Genomic DNA, 24,596 nt, shown 5'->3' on the forward strand with positions numbered 1-24,596 from the left:
CCTGTAATCCCAGCACCGGGAGGCCAAGGCAGGCGGATCATTTGAGGGCAGGTGTTCGAGACCAGCCTGACCAACATGGCAAAACCACATCTCTACAAAAATTAGGTGCCGGGTGCGGTGGCTCACGCCTGTAATCCTAGCACTTTGGGAGGCCGAAGTGGGTGGATCACCTGAGATCAGGAGTTAAAGACAAGCCTGGCCATCACGGTGAAACCCAATCTTTAAAAAAAAAAAAAAAAAATAGCCAGGCGTGGTGGCAGACGCCTGTAGCCCCAGCTACCTGGGAGGCTGAGGCAGGAGAATCACTGGAACCTGGGAAGTGGAGGCTACGGTGAGCCGAGATCATGACACTGCACTCCAGCCTGGGCCACAGAGGTTTTCTCCATCTCAAAAAAAAAAAAAAGAGTTTTGGGTGACAAGAGACACACAGTCAGTGCCCAGTGGAGTTCACTGGTATAGTTATCACATCCCTGGGGCGGCCCCTCCACCGTCCAACCTCAAGGTCTTGAAGAAAAATCTGGGTCCAAGCTTTATTTATTTATTTATTTATTTATTTATTTATTTTTGAGGCAGGGCCTCGCTCTGTCACGCAGGCTGCAGTGCAATGGCATGATCTCAGCTTACTGCAACCTCTGCCTCCCAGGTTCAAGTGATTCTCCTGCCTTAGCCTCCCGAGTAGCTGGGACTACAGGCGCCAGCCACCACACCTGGCTAATTTTTTTTGTTTGTTTGTTTTTTTTTGAGACGGAGTTTCGCTCTTGTTACCCAGGCTGGAGTGCAATGGCGTGATATCGGCTCACTGCTACCTCCGCCTCCTGGGTTCAGGCAATTCTCCTGCCTCAGCCTCCTGAGTAGCTGGGATTACAGGCACGCGCCACCATGCCCAGCTAATTTTTTGTATTTTTAGTAGAGACGGGGTTTCACCATGTTGACCAGGTTGGTCTCGATCTCTCGACCTTGTGATCCACCCGCCTCGGCCTCCCAAAGTGCTGGGATTACAGGCTTGAGCTGTATTTTTAGTAGAGACTAGGTTTCACTATGTTGACCAGGCTGGTCTCGAACTCCTGACCTTGTGATCTGCCCGCCTCGGCTTCCCAAAGTGCTGGGATTCCAGGCGTGAGCCACCGCACCGTGTCCCAAGCTTGCTTTCCTAACTAGTCCCCTCCGCGCACCATGTGCACACAGGCTGCTCTGGCCAGGTGAGCCGATGTCAGTCAAGGTGCTGGGCATCCCCAGGGCGCCACTCAGTCCCAGCCGAAGTCCTGGCCCGTCATCTGGTAGAACTTGCGGTTGAAGGGCCGGTAGAAGTCCTGCAGGCGCCGGACCACAGCCTGGGACACGCGCGGGTGGGGCCGGCCCTTGGACTTGCCCAGGCAGCGGGGCCGGCGGCCGCGCTGGGCCTTTCGGAGGCAGGGGAAGCCCTTGGTGACGTTGAAGTAGAAGTGCTTGTCCGTGACGACCCGCCGAAGGCCCAGGAAGTCCTGCACGCGGCCGACCTCCCCGGCGGGGTCGCTGACCAGGCGCTCCCCGCTGACGAACAGAAAGTGGGACAGCGGGAAGTAGCGCAGCCAGTTGTCCAGGTGCTGCGCATACAGGCCGATGCGGACGGCGCTCCAGGCCGTGTCCACGGGGCCCAGGCCGTGGCGGAAGGCCAGGGCGCGGAAGCTGGGCAGGCCCGGGGTCTTGGAGAGCGTCTGGGCGTAGTCGGAGATGGCCCGGGTCACGGGGTTCCGCACCACCACGATTAGCTTCGTGTCCGGGGACATGGCGTGGATCCGGCGGGGCGCCTCTCGCGTCACGAAGTAGCTGGGGGTCTTCTCCATGGTGATCTGCCCGTCCAAGGTTCGCGGCATCAGACTCCTGTGGGACGGATGTGAGAAAACGGGGCCTCAGCCTCCCCAGCCCTAGACCGGCCCCTGGGAGACGCCCAGGCCTCCAAGGTAGGCAAGGCTTCCTCCCCGCGCGGCCCACCCCTCCTAACGTGCGTGGCTGGGCAGCCTAGAACTTGTACTGTGAGGGTGCCCAGCCGAGCGCCGCCTGCCCTGCCTCCTGCTGCTCTGAGGATAAGAGGGTGATGGTCGCCCCAACATGCCCCTCACCACCCGTGTATCTTCCCTACACAATCTCTGCCATCCTCACCTCCAGCGCCCTAAATCACCAATTATTGACAATGTCCTCAACATAAAGTCACCCTCCCCGCCCCACCCTGATGTAACTACATCTCTCCCCTCATCTTTTATTTATTTTTTGAGACAGAGGCTCACTCTTGTCACCCAGGCTGGAGTGCAGTGGCGTGATCTCAGCCCACTGCAACCTCTGCCTCCCGGGTTCAAGTGATTCTCCTGCCTCAGCCTCCCAGGTAGCTGGAATTACAGGCCCTCGCCCCAACACCCAGATAATTTTTGTGTTTTTAGTAGAGACGGGGTTTCGCCATATTGGCCAGGCTGGTCTTGAGCTCCTGACCTCAAGTGATCTACCCACCTCAGCCTCCCAAAGTGCTGGGATTACAGGGGTGAGCCACCCCGCCCAGCCTCTCTCCCCATCCGTTTTTTGTTTTGTTTTATTTTGAGATGCAGTTTCACTCTGTTGCCCAGGCTGGAGTGCAATGGCATGATCTCAGCTCACAGAAACCTCCACCTCCCAGGTTCAGGCAATTCTCCTGCCTCAGCGTCCCCATTAGCTGGGATTACAAGCATGCGCCACCACATCTAGCTAATTTTGTATTTTTAGTAGAGATGGGGTTTCTCCATGTTGGCCAGGCTAGTCTCAATCTCCATGTTGGCCAGGCTAGTCTCAAACTCCTGACCTCAAGTGATCCACCCTCCTCGGCCTCCCAAAGTACTGGGATTCCAAGCGTAGCCACCTCCCCCGGCCTCTCCCCATCTTTAATTGTAGATCTTCGAATTCTCATCAACCTGGGCCTGGACTCAGGAGACCAAAAAGCTACCAGCAGAGCCCAGCACATGTGAGGAAAGTCGGAAATGTGGCTGTGCTGGTCTGAGGATCCTTCCCAAGACCCTGGGCCGCTGTGGACCCCCAGATCTTGCCAGTTGCCTTGATGCCAGGCTGGGGAGGGGGGTTTTCTGAGCTCCTCATCATTGTGACCCAGGGGAGGAGGGCACTGAGCCAGTCCCAAGGTCCCGGGGGAATCAGCTGACCTTACCCCAGGACTGGCCTACCTGGGCAGAGAGCCCATCCTGGTGCCCAGCCCAGGCAGGCCCAGGCACCCCCAGGAGTGTCCAGGGCAGCACCTGCTAGCCAGGTAGTGCAGGGTGAGGTTGGGCAGGGCAGGGCGGGGCAGATCAGCTGAGCAAACAGCTCCAAGGGAGAGCGGGGGAAGGGTGGGAACTAGGTCAATAGAGGCAAAGGCTGTGGGACCTGTGTTAGGGAGGGGTGCCCTGCCCGGCCATGCCCTACTCTGCCTCCTGCCCTCTGAGGGGGCTTCCCACACTCCTGCTGACTGCCCCAGGAGTGCCCCCTGCCAGGAGGCTGAAGTACCAGAAGTGATCCCCAGATTCAGGACCTGAGTCCCCTGCTCAGACCCCCAGGAAAACTCAGCTGGGGTGCTCAGCAGAGAATGCTGGAGGTGGGACAGGATGTGTGTGGACAGTGGGAGAGAATACAGGCTTCCCCACAACACCACGCATAAGCAGGGCAGAGTGGGAGTGGGTGGCATGGGAGCCTACTGGCCCCTCAGAGCCAGGCCCTGGGCAGAGCTGGCCTACAGACGTCACCGGACAAGTCCTCCTCCATCTTGACGGCAGAGGGAGCAGGGACTCCCTCCACCCGCCTGCTGTCACTTTGGAGGCAGCCACACTGAGACTGGAGGAGGAGGGGTACCAGGGGTGAGCATGGGGCTCAGCCTTCCCTCTTCCCACCCTTGGGGGCTGCCTCCTTCCAGCCCATCTGGAAGGCTGGGCTCGGTCCCCAAACCCCTGCACTCCCCATCCCACCTCCTGCAGCTGGAATCCACGTGGGAACTGCACCCAGTGTCCCACTAATAAACACAGAGACTTCGGGTGGTCTGAGGCCCAGCAGCTCAGGGGCACTCCTGTCCGTGAGAGGAGGTCATGTGAAGGGGAGGTATCCCCCCCCCACCACGGGACCCCGATGACGATACCCACAGAGAGAAGCCAGGGCGGGCAGACCCTGCCAGGCCTCATCAGAAGTCATTGCTTCCCTTCACATCCCTCTGCCAGGAAGGACGCCCCAGGCCCTTCTCTCCCATCAGGGACACACCCTGACCCCAGGCACCGGGGGAGACCGGGAGCCCACCCCTTTCCTTTCCCAAATGTCACACCAGTGACTGAACAGCCTCCTCTTCACGCTGCTGGAGAGACGCAGGAATGTTCGCCCCCCCAGACTTTCTCTCCAAAGAGAGAACTCCGAATCGGGATGGAGTTCCCAGACCCCCTGCCGTGGAAGGGGGGTGGGAACACGGGGAGGTGGCAAGGGTTTTCGAGGTCCCCTCTTGCACAAACCAGCTCAGAGATTTGAGATCTTTGGGATCAATTACTTTCCCTCCCCAGGCATCAGAAGCCTGTCCTAGCCCGGGTATGGATAAGGGTGGTAGAGATGGGGGAGGAGGGGAGAGGACTCGACCTCCGTGTGACAAACATCTGACAAGTTGCTCTGAGGACCCTCCTGACCCTCCCTCCCTTCGGAGCCCGCCTCATCTGGTGTGCATTTCCCTGCGGCTTCCATCCAGCCCTGGGCGACCCTCCCTCCTCTGTCTCAGCCTCCCTCCTCCTGCCCCGCACCTCGGGCCTGGGACTCAGCAGATGTCAAAGCCAGAAAGTGCTGGGGGATTGCATCCCCAACACAGGAGCCTCTCTCCAGGACTGATGGGAAGTGGAGTCCCACAGAAGCCCAGGCCCCTCCCTGCACCCACTGCCCTTGCGCCTCAGGAACTAAGGGGTTCCCCTTCTCACCCCACTCCTTGCCTCTTCTTCCTTTTCTTTTGGTTTTTTGTTTTGTTTGAGACAGAGTCTCTTTCTGTTGCCCAGGCTGGAGAGCAGTGGCGCTATCTCGGCTCACTACAACGTCTGCCTCCCGGGTTCAAGCGATTATTCTGCCTCAGCCTCCCAAGTAGCTCCTCCTCCCCTCCTCCCAGCAGCAGGGATTAGGGATGCATTCTGAATCCTGCCCGCCATCAGGGGAGTGAGGTCTGGCCCCAGAGCCTGAGCTGATGATGCCTGATTCAGCCAGGTGAGCTCCAGGATGGAGTCCACCTCCCCCAGCCACCACCTGACTTCCCCAGCACCTGCTGCTGGCACCAGCCCTCCAGATCTCAAAAGCCAGCCCCCCTGCTTTCACGGAGCCCCTCCCTGCCTGCCCTCCAAACCCAAGAGTCGTTTTCCTGCAAAAGGCAAAAGGCAAAGTTAACAAATAGGGGTAGGAGTTGGGGGAGAAAGAGGATCAGCAGATCCGCAACCGAGAAACTGGAGTATCTGGAGGTGAAGTGCTTGGGTCCTGCCGCTCCCACGGATTTGCCAGGTGGCCTTGGACAGGGTGCTCTTGGCAGGGGCTCCGTCCAAGCTTGGGGGTGAACAGCCACCAGAGCGGGGTGCTTCAGCTGGGGCTGCATGCTCCCCACATTCCACTGCCACAGCCCACGTCCATCCTAAGTAGAGGCAGAACAGCCACAGAACCCCATGCTTGGGGCTGGAGTCACCCTGGGCACTCACCTAAAGGCAGCCTCCTCCTTTCCAAACCCAGACTTTCTCCGGACTCCCACGACCACCGAGAGGGTTCCTGTGCCCAGAGTTGGGGGTCTTGGGGAGGAAGGACGCTTTCAGGCCTGAGACCTACTCTGTCTGCTAAGTCACCCCATCTGCCCAGCCTGGAATCTGGAGGGCCCTTTCTAGGGTACCTGGCCAGGGGTCAGAGAGTCACACCTGCGTGCCCAGTGACAGGGCAGGAGAGGCATTTCTAACGCTCCCAGGCAATCCCATGGGCTAGGAAGGACCTCCCGGCTGGGATCGCACCGCCACCCCCAGTCCCAGTAGGTCCCTCAGTAGAGCGAAGGGAACCGGGGCTTTCCCCCAGTGTCTTCAAAGTTTTAGGAAATCCTAGCCAGGTACTATTCCTCCTTCCCCAGCCGCGTCCCTGGGTCAAGCCTGGGCCCCCCAACAGGGTGGTCCCAGCCCCAGTGCCCGGAGACCTCTCCCCGATGCTCCCTGGAGCACACGATACCCTCCCCAGGAAGGCGCCGGCCGGGCCGCGCACGTAAGCGGACCGGGCTGACGGGCCAGGGTGCTCACCGATACCAGGCGAGGCCGCGCTCGTAGCACCTGTCGAAGAAGTGGGGCTCGGAGCCGAGCGCGCGGACGTCGGGGTGCAGCCGCAGGAACTCCAGCAGGGCGCGCGTGCCACCTTTCTTCACGCCCACGATGAGCGCCTGCGGGAAGCGCCGGCGGCCGGGGCCGATGGCTACAGGCAGGTCCGTGGCTCCCGGGCGGCGGACGGAGCTGGACGGCTCGGCTGGCGCCGGGGCCGGCCCCGGGGCGCTGGCGGCCGGCGGGCAGCGGCCGGGGAGGGCGCAGAGGCAGTAGGCGCCGAGCACCAGGACCACGAGCAGCAGCGGCGCACGGGACGCCGGCAGAGCTGCCCCTTGACCGGCCCCAGCGCCCTGGCCGCCCACGGCCACGCCGCCCAGGCCGCCGCTAACTGCCATGGGGTCGCGCCGCGCCCTGTCCCGGGATCGGGGGCCGCAGGAGGGCGCGCATCCCTGCCCGCGCGACACTCAGCCCGTGGGCGCCCGGTTTCTGCTCTGCGCCCCGCGGCCCCGCAGCCTGGGAGCGGGCGCGAGGCGGGTCCAGAGGCGGGGCCGGGACGCCCTCCCCCTCCGAGGTCACTGCCGGGTCTGGGACCAGCCGGCAGCCGCCACCACCCGGGCGCGACTCGAGCTGCCAGGACTACAAAGACGCTCCCGCTCTGAGACCCCAGGCTCTGGATCGCTTGGCTAGGACGTCTTCATCCCTGCGCGGGGACGATGCAGCGGCGGCGGTTCGGGACGAAGGGCAGGGACAGGGCGGTTCGCGGGCCCCGGACCTTCTGTTTGAAAGCGGACGCCCTCCCCCGCCACCCCCCGCCGCGACCTACTCCGGGACGTGCGCAGCAGGTGCACGGGCTGAGCCTTGGCCTGCAGAAGTGGGAGCCTCATCGCCAGACCAAGCGGACCGAGGAAGCATTCGGCCTGCCAAGGGAGGAGGACCGGCCAGCACCCTAGTGTGCAGACAGGGGTCCCAGAAAGTGTAGGGGAAGTCTGCGGCCAGGAATGGGGTGCGTCCTACACTCCCAGCTGACAGTCAGCCTTGCCACACATCAGGGTCACAGCCTGGCAGCTGAGAGGCCAAGTCACCTCTAGTTACAGTTTTAGAATGGAGGGGACAGGCCCAGAGAAGACAGGCTTCCCTCCCAGGGTCCCAGCGGTGAGCTGAATTCAGGCCTGAGACCTACTCTGTCTACTAGGTCACCCCATTTGCCCAGCCTTGTCCACCTGGAACTCCCCTGAGATGTCAGTAACACATTTTGGAAGTTGGCAAAGTGGCCCCCACTGGAGGTTCGAAGGGCTCAGGGAGCTCTGTGTTGGGGAAGGGAAGGAGCCCAGGACTTGCCCTAGGGGCTGCCTCTGAGGGGCGTGAGATTCCGGGGCCTTTCAGCTGGGACCTGTGGGACGCTGGACACTGCAGGATCCTCACATCCCACCAGGTGCACTGAATGCCCAGCAACAGCCTGCAGGGGAGGCCAGCGGGGCTCAGAGAGGGTGAGCAACTCGCCCCGTCCCCGGGGAAAGATGGCATTAGACCCAGGTCCTCCTTCTGCCTCTGCCCCAGCCTTCCTGGCTGAAGGGTTGGTGCCAGGCAGGCACAGGCTCCCTGAAAAGGCCCAGCATCTTTCCGGCCACTGGCTCACAGCCCCTGCCCTGAGCTCTGCTCATTAATGAGCCATTCCAGCCCTAATGGTATCTGGACAAGTCCCAGCAGCTGGGCTGCCTCAAAGGGCAGAGGCCCTCCACAACCCACAGACATTCCGCAGCTCCCACCCTTCAGCAGCCCCGGTCAGAGGGGGCCACACGGGGCTGACAGGGTGAAGACCGCTGACCAGACCCCAGAACTGGGCCCCAGACACGCGGGCTCAGTGGAAGGGTATGCATGGGAGGAGAGGTCAGGAAGGCTTTCTGGAGGTGACAGCCTGCTGAAGAGGAGGAGAACAGCATTTCAGGCCAAGGAACCATGTGGGTGAAGCCTCAGCAGCAGAGAGCCCCGGGCAGTAGAGGATGGGGTGGAGCTTAAGGCCGGGCTGGAACTGGGATGAAGCTTAGACACTGGTCTGAGGCTGGTCCAGCCCTGCCTCCTCCTCAGGCTCCCACCAACTCTGAGCCACCAGGTTGTTTTGTTTTGTTCTGAGGCTGGAGTGCAGTGGCACTATCTCCGCTCACTGCAACCTCCACCTCCCGGGTTCGAGCGAGTCTCCTGCAGAGTAGATGGGATTACAGGTACGTGCCACAACGCCTGGCTAATTTTTGTATTTTTAGTAGAGGCAGGGTTTCACCATGTTGGTCAGGCTGGTCTCAAATTCCTGACCTCATGATCCGCCTGCCTTAGCCTCCCAAAGTGCTGAGATTACAGGCATAGCTGCTGTGCCCGGCCCAGACCCTTCTTTGTAAATTGAAGACCCCAGTGGTGACGCTGAAGGGTCTCTTCGGGAACAGCGTTATTTCAATGTAATTCACACACCATACACTCCAGCCACTTGTCCTCTGCAAATCCTTGGTTTTCAGTATATTCACAGTTGTGCAATCATACCACAATCAATTTTTTTTTTTTTTTTTTTTTTTTTTGAGACAGAGTCTCACTCTGTCGCCAGGCACCAGGCTAGAATGCAGTGGCACAATCTCGGCCCACTGCAACCTCCGCCTCCTGGGTTCAAGCAATTCTTCCGCCTCAGCCTCCCAAGTAGCTGGGACCACAGGTGTACACCACCACGCCCAGCTAATTTTTTTTTTTTTTTTTTAGTAGAGACGGGGTTTCACCATGTTGTCCAGGATGGTCTCGATCTCTTGACCTCGTGATCCGCCCGCCTCGGCCTCCCAAAGTGCTGGGATTATGGGCTTGAGCCACCGCGCCAGGCCCACAATCAATTTTAGAACATTTCTATCACCCCAAAAAGAAATTCTGTGTCTATTAGCAATTATGTCCTATTCTCTCCCATTTCCCCAGCCCCTGGCAACCACGAATCTACTTTCTGTCTCTATGGATTTGCCTTTTCTGGACATTTCACAGAAAGAGAATCATGGCTTGAAGCCAGGGGTTCATGATCAACCTGAGCAACAAAGCAAAACACTGTCTCTATAGAAAATTTACAAACTAGCCGGCCGCAGTGGCACACACCAGTATTCCCAGCACTTTGGAAGGCTGAGGCGAGTGGATCACCTGAGTTTGGGAGTTCAAGACCAGCCTCGGCTGGGTGTGGTGGCTCACACTTGTAATCCTAGCACTTTGGAGGCCAAGGCGGGTGGATCACCTGAGGTCAGGAGTTCAAGATCAGCCTGACCAACATGGTGAAACCTCGTCTTTAAAATAACTAAATAAGGCCGGGCTCGGTGGCTCAAGCCTGTAATCCCAGCACTTTGGGAGGCCGAGGCGGGTGGATCACGAGGTCAAGAGATCGAGACCATCCTGGTCAACATGGTGAAACCCCGTCTCTACTAAAAATACAAAAAAAAATTAGCTGGGCATGGTGGCTCGTGCCTGTAATCCCAGCTACTCAGGAGGCTGAGGCAGGAGAATTGCCTGAACCCAGGAGGCGGAGGTTGCAGTGAGCCGAGATCGCACCATTGCACTCCAGCCTGGGTAACAAGAGCGAAACTCCATCTCAAAAAAAAAAAAAAAAAAAAAAAAAAAAACTAAATAAATAAAGAAAAGAAAAGAATATTTGATTTAAAAAAAAAAAAAATTCTTTTTTTTTTTTTGAGACGGAGTTTCGCTCTTGTTACCCAGGCTGGAGTGCAATGGTGCGATCTCGGCTCACCGCAACCTCCGCCTCCTGGGTTCAGGCAATTCTCCTGCCTCAGCCTCCTGAGTAGCTGGGATTACAGGCACGCACCACCATGCCCAGCTAATTTTTTGTATTTTTATTAGAGACGGGGTTTCACCATGTTGACCATGGTTGGTCTCGATCTCTCGACCTCGTGATCCACCCGCCTCGGCCTCCCAAAGTGCTGGGATTACAGGCTTGAGCCACCGCGCCCGGCCAAAAAAAAAAAAAAAAAAAAAAAAAAAAAAGACCAGCCTGACCAACATGGAGAAACCCTGTCTCTACTAAAAATACAAAAAATTAGCCAGGCATGATTGCACAGGCCTGTAATCCCAGTGACGTGAGAGGCTGAGGCAGGAGAATCACTTGAACCCAGGAGGCAGAGGTTGCAGTGAGCTGAAATTGCACTACTGCACTCCAGCCTGGGAGATAGAGTGAGACTCTATCTCTAAAAAGAAAAAAGAGAGAGAATTATACAATTTCCTTTTGTGTCTGGCATCTCTCACTCAGCATAATGTTCTCCAGGTTCATCCGCACTGTGGCGTGTGTCAGTGCCTCACTCCTCTTCATGGCTGAGTAGTACTCCATCACATGCATGGACCACCTTTTGCTGATTCCCTCTTTGATGTCTACTGTGGGGTTCTTATGAATAGTGCTGCCGTGAACATCCAGGTAGATGGTTTGGTGTGGACATAGGATTCCTGTCTGTAGGGAACATATCTAGAAGTGGAATTGCTCAATCATATAGTAACTGCGCGGAGTGGCTTGTGAAGGTTAAATATGATAATTTCAGGAACTTCTTATCCATGCTCCTCACCCACACAGTGGCTTTCCTCCCTCCTCCCCAGGACACCTGAGCAGCTCCTCCTTGGCCTTGCAGTTGGGGGGCCCAGGTCCGATGCTCTGCCAGCTCCTTCCTGTATGACCCGTGGACTGTGGATCCCCCTTCTCTGAGCTACAAGGTAATGGACAGACCAGGCCGTAGGGACAGAGGGTGGGGAGTGTCCCTGCATTCTGGAAGGGTCCCTTGTGTCCTGCTCTCTGTCTGAATGTCCTCTGCCGAGAAACAGATATCAACAAGTTCCTTCTGCCCAGCCAGATTCTCCCAAGGCCCCGGGGGTTCTGAGGGTCCACACTGCCAGTTCTGAGGGTCCACACTGCCAGAGCTCATCTTGACCCCTGTCTAAGCCAGACGACTAGGCGGATGGTCTGTCTGTCCATCCTCCGGCTGTGAGACATGCAGAGGGTCAGCCTGATGTCGTGGCTGGGAGGGGAGATGGGCTGTGCTGCTCCCACTGGTGGGCCCAGTAAACCTCGTCCCTTGGGGAGGTGACAAGGAGGGCCAAAGCAGGAGAAGACAGAGAGGGGAAGAAGTGGGGAGTCCTGGAAAGCCAGGCCATGCTGGGAGGAAGGCCCTGCCTGGCCTCCGATCCACGACCAGTGTCCTGGCTGTGTCTCTGTCCCCTTCACCGACTGTAACTATTTCTTTGTGAGTGATTTTGATCCCTGTCTCCACCTACCCATGAGCTCTGCAAGGGCAGAGATGGGGTCAGTCTTGATTCCTTTCATGGCTCCACCCCTGACCAGAGTGAGAGCTGATGTTTGCTGAATGACTAAGTGACTGCGTGTGTGTGTGTGTGTGTGTGTGTGTGTGTCCCTCCCCGACACCCCTCTCCACCTCTTTCCCAGTCTGTCCCCTCCCCAGGGTGGGCACCCCCAGGCTGGGGCCTCACAGGAAAAGGCGGGGCCTCACAGGCAAAGGCAGGGCCTGTGAGCCATGGCCCCACCCTCCACCGGGGACAGCTGGGGCAGACTTCACACAGCAAGGAGGAGCTCCGACAACTCCCTCTCTGGGCTGGGGCCCTGCCACTCTGGGCCACACGTGGCCACTTGGCCGACTGATCAGGTTCCTGCCATGCCAGGTCAGCTGGTGACGGTCAGCCTGGCAGGGGTGCGCGGGGCTTCCAGTACTGCTCCAGGCAGCCAGCTCAGGTCCTCTCTGTCCACACCTGCCCGTTTCTGCTTCTCCCTGCAGGAGGAACAGTGGCTCTGGGAAGGGCTCTGCGGGCAGGGCCTGTGGAAGGCGGCTCTGTGGCGGCAGAGAGGGAGTTGTTGAGCAGGCAGCGGACTTCAGAGGCGCGGAGCCAGGCAGGGTCTGGACGGTGCTGCCTTCTCGCAGCACTCCCACCTCTGCATCGGGGGCCAGCATGATTCCAAGAGTGGACTCAGGCCCCAGAGCAGACTGGCCTTCACCTGCAAACTGGGCCCCTGTGTGCAGGGCTGTGTCCCCAGGGCTGTGTCCCGGGCTCCACTGTGTCGCTGCGTCCAGGCCTGTAGCTGGGAGGTGGGAGGCCTGCCAGGATATCTCACCACAGCAGCGCAGGGGTGCTGAGCCTGCGTGGGGGCTGGGGAGCGGTGAATGCTGCCTGCACCCCAGGGCCGCAGGCTCATCTGCACATCCAAGTTAGGAGGGGTGTGGTAGGGAGGTGAAGGTGGGAGGGGGCGACTGGCTTCTGGGGGTGGGCAGCAAGCAGACTCCAATTTGAGGGCCCAGCAAGGGATGGCTGTGGGCAAGGGCTGTGTGCCGGTGTCACTAGAGAACGGGGTGGTGTTTCCAGCAATGGAGCGTCTGTGTGGAATCAGCCACCCCGCCCTCCGGCTCCTTCTGGGTTACACCCCATCCTCGGGGCTGCCCCCTCGATTTCCTTGAGAAACAGAAGACTCTGAGGGTGCCTCCCCTTCCTCCCGAGGGCACAGCCTTGCCTCTCAAGAGTTGGGTTCAGGAGCAGCGGGCACGCCTGGGCACGGCTGGGTGGTCACCTCGGGCGAGGGACGGGGCAGAAAGAGGAACTCTGTGTCCAGGACACTGTGATCCCTGGCCAGGGCCCAGGCCTGGGTCGGAGCAGCCACCAGGAGACGTCTGCGGCACGAATGGGGACCGACCATGCTTTGGACTCCTGCTCACCCACCGCTTTCTGCTCCCCTGGGTGTCGGCTGCCGCGCAGAACCTAAGGTGGGACTGCGGCCCCTGGCGCGGGAGCCGCCTACCCGCTGCAAGCCCCGGCCCTCGAGGCGGCACCCCGGACCCGGGCGCGGGACCGTGCGCAGACCTGACCGGCAGGGGGCAAGCTCGCTCCGCGCGGCCGGGCCGGGCGGGTCTGAGTGCGCAGGCGCGGGTATGGGCCGACGCTGCAGTTCCCCGGGTAGCCGCGGGGTGGCGCGGCGGAGGCGGCGAGCGGTGCTCGCGGAGAAGGCCCCTCCGCCACGCCCGCCCTCCGGGGGGTGCCTGGCACCCAGGCCAAGGCCTCTGGGCGTCCGAGGGTGCAGGGGCGGCTGCAAGAGATAGCTGGCCTTCACGAAGTGACCGCTACAGGCAGCGCAGTCGCGGCCGCGTGTGCCCTGTCTGGGGTCACCAGAGCAGGACAGAGCTGGGGGCGGGCGCGGCACGGCTGGTGGGAACGGTAGGCGTGCGTGGGCGTGGGTGGAAGCAGGACGCCCCCATCCCCTTCTCCAGGGCAGCTGGGTGAGACCTAGGCTGCCCGGACCTGGCCCGCCGTCAGGGCCAGATCCTGGGTTTCCACCTGCCAGGCCTCCTTCCTCGCCCACCTCTCTTCCCGACAACCCAGAGAGCTCCCAGCTGCCTTCCCCCAGCCAGGGCCCTCTCTGCAAAGTGATAACCAGACCAGGTCGCTCCCTCAAAGGTTTCCACCGTCCTTGCCTCTGACCTGGGCTGACCCCACCTCTCCAGTTTGATTTCGTTTGTCATGATTACAGTTTGGTGGTTTCTTCTTAAAGGGGTCTCTGAGGCCGGGCGCGGTGGCTCAAGCCTGTAATCCCAGCACTTTGGGAGGCCGAGGCGGGTGGATCACAAGGTCAAGAGATCGAGACCAACCTTGGTCAACAAGGTGAAACCCCGTCTCTACTAAAAATACAAAAAATTAGCTGGGCATGGTGGTGCGTGCCTGTAATCCCAGCTACTCAGGAGGCTGAGGCAGGAGAATTGCTTGAACCCAGGAGGCGGAGGTTGCGGTGAGCCGAGATCGTGCCATTGCACACTCCAGCCTGGGTAACAAGAGCGAAACTCCGTCTCAAAAAAAAAAAAAAAAAAAAAAAAAAAAAAAGGGGTCTCTGATACCTGGGCTGGAGTACAGTGGCACGACCATGGCTCGCTGCAGCCTCGAGTTCCTGGACTCAAGCAATCCTCCCAGCTCAGCCTCCCGGATAGCTAGGACTACAGGTTTGTTACTACACCCAGCTGAGTTTTGTAGTTTTAGTAGAGACGGGTTTTTGCCATGTTGTCCAGGATGGTCTGAAACTCCTGGGCTTAAATGACCCACCTGCCTTGGCCTCCCAAAGTGCTGGGATTACAGGCCTGAGCCCAGGCTGGCCTTGAATTCCTGGGCCAAGGAATCCCCCGCCCCGGCTTCCCAGAGTGCTGGTATTACAGGTGTGAGCTCCTGAGCTCCATCAATTATGTTTTGGTTAGTTGGTTGGTTGGTTGGTTGGTTTTGAGACTGAGTCTAGCTCTGCCGCCAGGCTGGAGTGCAGTGGCATGATCTTCATTCACTGCAACCTCCTCCTCTCAGATTCAAGCGATTCTCCTGGCTCAGCCTCCCTAGTAGCTGGGACTACAGGCGGGCGCCACCACGCCTGGCTAATTTTTATATTTTTAGTAGAGACAGGTTTCACCATGTTGGCCAGGATGGTCTGGATCTCTTGACCTCGTGATCCTCCTGCCTCAGCCTCCTAAAGTGCTGGGATTACAGGCGTGAGCCACCATGCCTAGCCAACATTGTTACAAATTGAGCTGAGCCAGGTGAGTGGGCAAGAATCAGTTTGCAGGGCCCAGTTATTCACTGTGGGAGGTGGACAGGAACTAGTAACAAATCGCCTTCTGTCTGTGCTGCTTCCTCCAGGAAGACCCAAGGGAAAGGAATGAGGGCGACTGGAAGCAGGCTGGGGGCCACCTCTCCACAGGAGAGGTCTGGCTCCTCTGGCAAACCCTGCAGCCCCAAGCAGGCTCCCAGCAGGCATGGGACTGAAGACTGGGGAAGCGTCCTTCCCGACGCTGGGAATCTGGTCTGCCGTGGCAAATCCTGGGCAGCCCCACAACCCTTCTGTGTCACAGTGTCCCTGGGTTCAGCAAGCCACTGTGAGGCCAGTGATGCCCTTCCACTCCAGCCTTGTCTGCAGAAAAGACGGAATTATGAGGTAGGTACTCAGGTTCCCCAGGGTGGGAGCACCCTCCGGGCACCCATTCTTCTGTGACCATACCGCATGTTCTCTGGATCCTTATCATAAAGAACATTCACCAAGCACTTAGGAGCTCAGTGCTCAGGGAGTGGGACGAGGGCCAACTTTAATACAGTAGGGAAGTGAGGCTCACAGGATCACAGGGCCTGGATTCCTGCTAAGGTCACCTACTAGGAGGTGACAGAGGTAGCTTTTTTTTTTTTTTTTTTTTTTTTCCTGAGAGTGGGTCTTGCTCTGTGGCCCAGGCTGGAGTGCAGTGGTGCATAGTTCACTGCAGCCTTGACCTCCTGTGCTGAAGAGATCCTCCCACCTCAGCCTCCTGAGTAACTGGGACCACAGGTGTGCACCACCATGCCTGACTAATTAAAACAGTTTTTGAGCCGGGAACAACGGGGCAGACATGGGCGAGCATATTGGCTCTGACTTGGCTGGCGTCTTTCTCTGGCGTTGGAGACCTCCTTTTCAGAAGCGGCCGCGCACGGGCTGCTGAAGGTGGAGTCCTTCATGCTGGTGCTGGTGTGCACATTACGCCCCGGTATAGACAGTTCCCCTGGCTGACCAGAACCCAGGTGATCTGGAGTGAGATCTTTCTTTTTTTTCTTTTTTTTTTTTAGGCGGAGTTTCGCTCTTGTTACCCAGGCTGGAGTGCAATAGCGCAATCTCGGCTCACTGCAACCTCCGCCTCCTGGGTTCAGGCAATTCTCCTGCCTCAGCCTCCTGAGTAGCTGGGATTACAGGCACGCACCACCATGCCCAGCTAATTTTTGTATTTTTAGTAGAGACGGGGTTTCACCATGTTGACCAGGATGGTCTCGATCTGTCGACCTCGTGATCCACCCGCCTTGGCCTCCCAAAGTGCTGGGATTACAGGCTTGAGCCACCGCGCCCGGCCTGGAGTGAGATCTTAAGTGCAACCACATGGTTCTGGATTCTCTGGCGCTTTTGGCATGACTCAGAAGTCATGCTGAGTCACTGTCCGTCTCCTGATCCTTCCCAGTGGACAGATGAAGAATGCTGAGTCACTGTCCGTCTCCTGATCCTTCCCAGTGGACAGATGAAGAATTAGGTATCCCTCCTGATGACGAAGACTGAAGGTGTAGACTCAGACTCACTCTTTACAAGAGCCAGGTGAGAATTTCAAGGATTATCAACTTTATATTGTACGTTTAAGTTACAAATTAAAGTGGCTAGGTCAAGAATGAAAAACAGTTTTTGGTAGATACGGGATCTCACTATGTTGCCCAGGCTGGTGTTAAAGTCCTGGGCTCAAGTGATTCTTCTACCTCAGCTTCCCAAAGTGCTGGAATTATAAGCATGAGCCACCACACTGGCCCAGAGCTGGCCTTGAGGGCCCCTACAGCCCTTGCTGTTAGCACTGCCCCACCCTAGCAAGGGGCTCCTGCCCCGCCTCAGTTCCCACCAGGGTGAACTGGGAACAGCGGGCCCTCGGGGGAAGGCAGGAATGGGGGGCTGGCCTCTGTGGAGCCCCTCCCTGGGAGGAAACCACATCCTTGATGAGCTCAGGCTAATCAGCATCCAAAGTGGAAAAACCCCACACAAATCAAGGACAGCTGGGCCTGCCCTCTGGCTGCAGCCCCCTCCTCTCGCTCCCCTCACAGGAATCCTGGCAGGCAGTGCACAGCTGGGGTGCAGATCGGATGGGGCAGAGCGGGTCTCAGGGGTGGAGGGTGTGGTTCTCAGGGAGAGGGAGTTCTCAGAGCTCCTCCTCGCTGTGTGAAGTCTGCCACAGCTGTCCCCTGTGGAGGGCCGGGTCGCTAATCATTTTCCAGAGTCGGGCCACAGCTCACAGGCACTGCCTTTACCTGTGAGGGCCCAGGCTGGGAGTGCCAACCCTGGGGAGGGGACAGACTGGGAAAGAGGTAGAGAGGGGTGTCAGGGAGTGAGGGACACGCAACACACACACGCACACACACACGCACACACATACACACGCACACACATACGAGCGTGCACAGTCACTCAACAAACATGAGCTCTCACTCTGGTCAGGCATGGAGCCATGAAAGGAATCAAGACTGAACCTGTTACTGCCCTGGTAGAGCTCATGAGTAGGTGGAGACAGGGATCAAAGTCACCCAAAAGAAATAGTTACAGTTGCTGGGCACGCTGGCTCAGCCCTGTAATCCCAGCACTTTGGGAGGCCAAGGCAGGTGGATCGCCTGAGGTCAGGAGTTCAAGACCAGCCTGGCCAACATAGTGAAACCCCATGTCTACTAAAAATACAAAAAAATTAGCTGGGTGTGGTGGCGGTCCCCTGTAATCCCAGCTATTCAGAAGGCTGAGCCAGAAGAATGGCTTGAAACTGGGAGGTGGAAGTTGCAATGAGCCGAGAAGATTTTGCCATTGTACTCCAGCCTGGGCAACAAGAGTGAAACTTTGTGTCCAAAAAAAAGAAAGAAAAAGAAAAGAAAAATCGAAGAAATAGTTACAGTCTGTGAAGGGGGCACAGATGTAGCCAGAACGCTGGTCCTGGATCTGAGGCTGGGCAGGGCCTTCCTCCCAGCATGGCCTGGCTCCCCAGGGTGGGTGAGTAGGTCTCAAATGAGACCTTCCCCGCCTCTTCCCCTCTCCGTTTCTTCCTGCTTTGGCCCTCCTTGTCACCTCCCCAAGGGACAGGGTTTACTGGGCCCAACATCGGGAGCAGCACAGCCCATCTCCCCTCCCAGCCGAGACATCAGGCTGACCCTCCACATGTCTCACAGCTGGAGGATGGACAGACAGACCATCTTCCTGGTCATCTGGCTTAGACGGGTCGAGATGAGCTCGGGCAGGGTGGATCCTCAGAACCCCCGGGGCCTTGGGAGATCTGGCTGGACAGAAGGAACTTGTTGATGTCTGTTTCTTTTCTTTTTTTTTTTTTTTGAGACGGGGTTTCGCTCTTGTTACCCAGGCTGGAGTGCAATGGCACGATCTTGGCTCACCGCAACCTCCGCCTCCTGGGTTCAAGCAATTCTCCTGCCTCAGCCTCCCTAGTAGCTGGGACTACAGGCATGTGCCACCATGCCCAGCTAATTTTTGTATTTTTAGTAGAGACGGGGTTTCACCATGTTGACCAGGATGGTCTCGATCTCTTGACCTCATGATCCACCCGCCTCGGCCTCCCAAAGTGCTGGGATTACAGGTTTGAGCCACTGCGCCCGGCCCTGATGTCTGTTTCTTGGCAGAGAAGGACATTCAGACAGAGAGCAGGATGCAAGGAACCCTCCCAGGCTCAAGCTGTCCTCCCGCCCCAGCCTTCCAAAGTGCTGAGATTACAGGTTTTGAGACTCCGTCTCAAAAAAACCAACACCCCAGCCAGGCGCGGTAGCTCACACTTGTAATCCTAGCAGTTTGGGAGGCCGAGGCGGGTGGATCACAAAGTCAGGAGATCAAGACCATTGTGGCCAACATGATAAAACCCCATCTCTACTAAAAATACAAAAAATTAGCTGGGAGTGGTGGCACATGCCTGTAGTCCCAGCTACTCGGGAGGCTGAGACAGGAGAATTGCTTGAACCCTGGAGGCAGAAGTTGCGGTAAGCCGAGATTGGACCACTTCACTCCAGCCTGGTGACAGAATGAGACACCTTCTCAAAAAAAAAAAAAAAAGAGTTCAGTCGGCTTCCATCTGTTTTACATCTGGGAACACCATGGTCCACGGGTCAATGCCGTGGGTCTTTACTGTATAGGGCTGAGGGCCCCACAGCGTCATGGGGTGTCCCTCATGCTGTGCTGAGGCGCAGGATCCCAGAAATAAAGAGACATGACACAGAAGTACAAGGAAAATGCAGCTGGGCTCAGGGGGCCACGCCACCTATAAGCGGAGTCAGGCGAGGCCCCGAATGTTCAGAAGCATGAGTATTTATTGTGTATAGGTTAGGGGGCAGGGCAGCAAGTGAAGTCATCTTTAGGGACAGTGATAGGGTGGTGAGCAATAAAACAAGGGGTCCACCCCCATTAGGTCACCTAGGCCAGGAGGTGGACAGTGCGCCGCAAGGGGCCGGTTCCCATGAAGGCAAGGGCCGTGTGCAGTAAGGAGTCCGCCCCCATTAGGTCACCGAGGCTTGAAGGTGGGCTGTGAACAGTGAAGAGGGTGCAGTGTGCAATACCTCTATCTATGGGCAAGCTACTTTTTTTTTTTTTTTTTTTTTTTGAGACGGAGTTTCGCTCTTGTTACCCAGGCTGGAGTGCAATGGCGCGATCTCGGCTCACCGCAACCTCCGCCTCCTGGGTTCAGGCAATTCTCCTGCCTCAGCCTCCTGAGTAGCTGGGATTACAGGCACGCGCCACCATGCCCAGCTAATTTTTTGTATTTTTAGTAGAGACGGGGTTTCACCATGTTGACCAGGAGGGTCTCGATCTCTTGACCTCGTGATCCGCCCGCCTCGGCCTCCCAAAGTGCTGGGATTACAGGCTTGAGCCACCGCGCCCGGCTGGGCAAGCTACTTCTAAGAAGATTTATAGGAGGGTGTTTTAAGTCACACAGCAGTGACAGAGCTGTTGGGGTTACTGCCACCTTCTGGCAGCTTCCAGTAGATTCTATGGGAAGATGCTTTTCGTTTCTTTTTTTTTTTTTTTTTTTTTTTTTTTTTGAGACGGAGTTTCGCTCTTGTTACCCAGGCTGGAGTGCAATGGCGCGATCTCGGCTCACCGCAACCTCCGCCTCCTGGGTTCAGGCAATTCTCCTGCCTCAGCCTCCTGAGTAGCTCAGATTACAGGCATGTGCCACCATGCCCAGCTACTTTTTTGTATTTTTAGTAGAGACGGGGTTTCATCATGTTGGCCAGCATGGTCTCGATCTCTTGACCTCATGATCCACCCACCTCGGCCTCCCAAAGTGCTGGGATTATAGGCTTGAGCCACCGCACCCGGCCGGGAAGATGCTTTTCAAGCAGCACAGTAGCAAGAGCTGATAAAGTTCACAGTCACCAAGGTGGATTGCCGGTCTGAGGGCAGCCTTCCACAAGAACTGGAGCAAGGTCCGATAACTCCTTTATCAGGAGCAGTGGCTCTCGCCCCAAGCCTGCCATACAACGGTTATCTTTCCAATACTGAACGCTGCCGCCTGGGCCATGGGTTCTTGTCCTAGTATAACTGTTTTCCCTTAAATCATGCTCTGCACCGTGTCTGCTCCAGACATTCCTCCGACTATAAGCTGCTTATTCCTTAATTCATGCTCTGTACTGTGTCCACTCTAGGCATTCCTCCAATTATGAGCTAAGATATAGTTATATATATATGTGGAAATAACTGAGTGGTAAGATATTCTTTAGGCGCTCAGTCTATGAACTAATATATGATTATATAGGGAGGATTGTATAAAGGGAAATAACTGAGTGGTAACACTATAAACTGAGATATTCTTCAGGCCTTAACTGTGCCAGGCTTCTGCTTAGCTCTCCTTCCTCAATGCCTAGATGGGGGGTTACCCATGTTACTGTGATCGCTGATTGAATGCTTTCACTCTGGCAGCCACGCTCACCTTGCTGTGCGTGTTTGAGCCCTGCCACCTGGCCCCTGCTACCCGGGATCCGGCTACTCCCCTCCACGTAGGTTTCCCAAGCCAGGGACTGCAGTTGTGTCATTCCAGACCTGCGGGAGAAAAGCGAGCTCCGAGCTCTTGAAGGAGGCCTGCTCCCCTCACAGATGTATTTCTCATGGGGCTAGTAAGAGGCGTGTCCCCTGTTCTCTCCCAGGGTGGGGGAGTAGGTCTGAAATGATAAATCCGCTCGGACGCTCCCGCCTCCCCAAGCTTTTGAGTCCCATGCTCTCCTGTGCACAGAGCTAGGCCTGGCATTTCAGCTGCACTTTGCGTAGGTCACTTTTTGGTCTATGTTGTAGCTCACCAACCAACCAACCAGTCAGAGCCTTTTTTTTTTTTTTTTTTTTGAGACGGAGTTTCGCTCTTGTTACCCAGGCTGGAGTGCAATGGCGCGTTTTCGGCTCACTGCAACCTCCACCTCCTGGGTTCAGGCAATTCTCCTGCCTCAGCCTCCTAAGTAGCTGGGATTACAGGCACGCGCCACCACGCCCAGCTAGTTTTTTGTATTTTTAGTAGAGACGGGGTTTCACCATGTTGACCAGGATGGTCTCGATCTCTTGACCTCGTGATCCACCCGCCTCGGCCTCCCAAAGTGCTGGGATTACAGGCTTGAGCCACCGCGCCCGGCCAGAGCCTTTTTTTTTTTTTATTTTTTTTTATTTTTTGTTTTTGTTTTTGTTTTTGAGACAGTGTCTTGCTCTGTCACCTAGGCTAGAGTGCAATGGTGTGGTCTCGGCTCACCGCAACCTCCGCCTTCTGGGTTCAGGCGATTCTCCTGCCTCGGCCTCCCGAGTAGCTGGGATTACAGTGCGTGCCACCATGCCTGGATAATTGTTGTGTTTTTAGTAGAAACGGGGTTTCACCATGTTGGCCAGGCTGGTCTCAAACTCCTGACCTCGTGATCTGCCCACTTCGCCCTCCCAAAGTGCTGGGATTACAGGTATGAGCCACTACACCTGGCCCCAGTCAGAGCCCTTTCAAACCCCAGCAGTGGCAACATGAAGTCCAGAACCTCTGCTTAGTGAACCCATATCAATCAATGCAACCCGACCCAATCTTCTGTTCCTTCCCCCATTATTTCTGCTGTAAGGTCTCCTGGCTCCCCTTGCTTGCTTGCTTGCTTTTTTTTTTTTTTTTTTTGAGATAGAGTCTCACTCTGTTGGCCCAGGCTGGAGTGTACCAGTGCCATCTCGACTCACTGCAACCTCCGCCTCCTGGGTTCAAGTGATTCTCGTCCCTCAGCCTCCCAAGTAGCTTGGATTACAGGTGCCCGCCACCATGCCTGGCTAATTTTGGTATTTTTAGTTGAGACAGGGTTTCACCATGTTGGCCAGGCTGGTCTCGAACTCCTGACCTCAAGTTATTTACCTGCTTGGCCTCCCAAAGTACTGGCATTACAGGCATGAGCCACTGCACCCATCCTCCCCTGCTTTCTGTGCCATGACCAAATATCACGAAGCACAGCCAGACGTGGTGGCTCACACCTGTAATCCCAGTACTTCAGGAGGCTGTTGGAAATAGATGCTCAGTAGCACAAAGAAAAATCAGCACTGAGACAAGGGATGTTTCAGCAATGCAATTTTTTTTTTTTGAGATGGAGTTTCGCTCTTGTGACCCAGGCTGGAGTGCAATGGTGCGATCTCGGCTCACCGCAACCTCAGCCTCCTGGGTTCAGGCAATTCTCCTGCCTCAGCCTCCTGAGTAGCTGGGATTACAGGCACGCGCCACCACGCCCAGCTAGTTTTTTGTATTTTTAGCAGAGATGGGGTTTCACCATGTTGACCAGGATGGTCTCAATCTCTCAACCTCGTGATCCACCCGCCTCGGCCTCCCAAAGTGCTGGGATTACAGGCTTGAGCCACCGCGCCCGGCCTAGCAATGCAATTTTTACCTCCTGGACTGCAGGAAGGGTACCCTCCTCGCTAGCCGTCATGCCACAAAAGTACAATGAACAAAGGAAAACACACATTTATCCCTCATGCATTTGGGGTCGTCCTTACTGCTGTGTCTGATCTCCATTGGCTGGAGTCAGACCTCACAATCTAAACTACAACCCAATTGGTTAACAACTTAAAACTTTTATAAACAGGTAAAAGCAATGGAGAGCTAGGACATGACTGTGAGCACGTCCAGCACAGATATCCTGGTTAAAGTACAAGGACATAGAATGTACTACATGCCTGTAAGCATGGCGTGTCTAACAGCTACATAGGATAGGGCTTAAAGTTATTAGCACACTTACATTTTTAACAAGAAAGGAAACCTAGAAAAGGAACTTTTCTACTTCCCACAGAGGCCAAAGCAGGAGGATCGCTTGAGCCTAGGAGCTAAAGACCAGCCTGGGAAACATGGTAAGGCCTTATCTTTGCTTTTTTAAAAATTAAATTAAAAGGCCAGGTGCAGTGGCTCACGCCTGTAATCCCAACACTTGAGGAGGCCGAGGTGGGCAGATCACAAGGTCAGGAGTTTATGACCAGCCTGGCCAACAAGGTGAAACCCTGTCTCTACTAAAACTACAAAAATTAGCTGGACATGGTGGTGCATGCCTGTAATCCCAGCTACTCTGGAGGCTGAAGCAGGAGAATCACTTGAACCCAGGTGGCAGAGGTTGCAGTGAGCTGAGACCACTGCACTCCAGCCTAACAGAGTGCAAAAAATAAAAAATAAAAGTAAATAGGCCGGGTGCAGTGGCTCACACCTGTAATCCAAGCACTTTGGAGGCCAAGGTGGGTGGATCACCTGAGGTCGGGAGTTCAAGACCAGCCTGACCAACATGGTGAAACCCCGTCTTAAATAAATAAATAAAAGTAAATAAAAGCTCTGGACACCCTGGTGGTCAGTGTTCCTTACTTCACATCCCAACTGGCCCCATCTTGGGGCACTGCCAGCTATGGGTTCTGGAGGACAAAACATCCACCCTTAATATCCACTCCCACATGCTCCCCTGATTTCTGTGGCTATAAATTGGGAAGACATTGCATTTCTTCGGGAGAACAGTGCGCCTTCTCCTGGGTCACACCTTGTTACATGCCCTCCAGGGCCTGAGGCAGGCCCATGTGTGCCGAGCCTATGCACGTGCTGCGCCCGTCACTGCTGAGCTAAGGCCTCCTCAGAGTCCCCTTCCCTGACCCCACCCTTGGAGTTTCCTCTACACATGCTAGCATCACACAGCTGCATCCCCAGCCATATTTTTTTTGGCAGTTTTTTTTTTTTTTTTTTTTTTTGAAACAGTTTTACTCTTGTTGCCCAGTCTGGAGTGCAGTGGTGCCATCTCGGCTCACCACAACCTCCACCTCCTGGGTTCAAGCGATTCTCCTGCCTCAGCCTCCCCAGTAGCTGGGATTACAGGCATGTGCCACCATACCAGGCTAATTTTGTATTTTTTTTTTTTTTTTTTTTTTTTTTGAGACGGAGTTTTGCTCTTGTTACCCAGGCTGGAATGCAATGGCACGATCTCGGCTCACCGCAACCTCCGCCTCCTGGGTTCAGGCAATTCTCCTGCCTCAGCCTCCTGAGTAGCTGGGATTACAGGCACGCACCACCATGCCCAGCTAATTTTTTGTATTTTTAGTAGAGACGGGGTTTCACCATGTTGACCAGGATGGTCTCGATCTCTTGACCTCGTGATCCACCCGCCTCGGCCTCCCAAAGTGCTGGGATTACAGGCTTGAGCCACCACGCCCGGCAATTTTGTATTTTTAGTAGATATGGGGTTTCACCATGTTGGCCAGGCTGGTCTCGAACTCCTGACCTCAGGTAA

At 56.4% G+C, this 24,596-nt stretch overlaps 2 protein-coding genes across 2 annotated transcripts; one reads left to right on the forward strand and one right to left on the reverse strand.

Annotated features, from left to right (window-relative positions):
• Window positions 1-555: 555 nt before the first annotated feature.
• HS3ST6 (heparan sulfate-glucosamine 3-sulfotransferase 6) lies at window positions 556-6,866 on the reverse strand. Its single transcript, XM_003928569.4, has 2 exons — window positions 6,264-6,866; window positions 556-1,860 (listed from the first exon to the last, which is right to left on the reverse strand). Exons 1-2 carry the CDS (start codon window positions 6,674-6,676, stop codon window positions 1,245-1,247), a joined length of 1,029 nt encoding a protein of 342 aa, XP_003928618.3. The 5' UTR covers window positions 6,677-6,866; the 3' UTR covers window positions 556-1,244.
• Window positions 6,867-10,555: 3,689 nt separating this feature from the next.
• On the forward strand, window positions 10,556-24,197 carry LOC104651475 (uncharacterized). Its single transcript, XM_074383177.1, has 6 exons — window positions 10,556-10,620; window positions 10,922-11,003; window positions 12,639-13,502; window positions 14,958-15,252; window positions 16,292-16,422; window positions 23,130-24,197. The coding sequence occupies exons 1-4, from the start codon at window positions 10,556-10,558 to the stop codon at window positions 15,081-15,083; spliced, it is 1,137 nt and encodes a 378-aa protein (XP_074239278.1). The 3' UTR covers window positions 15,084-15,252; window positions 16,292-16,422; window positions 23,130-24,197.
• Window positions 24,198-24,596: the final 399 nt, after the last annotated feature.

The sequence above is a fragment of the Saimiri boliviensis genome, chromosome 12 (genome assembly GCF_048565385.1).
Source record: "Saimiri boliviensis isolate mSaiBol1 chromosome 12, mSaiBol1.pri, whole genome shotgun sequence".
NCBI classification, from domain to species: Eukaryota; Metazoa; Chordata; class Mammalia; order Primates; family Cebidae; genus Saimiri; species Saimiri boliviensis.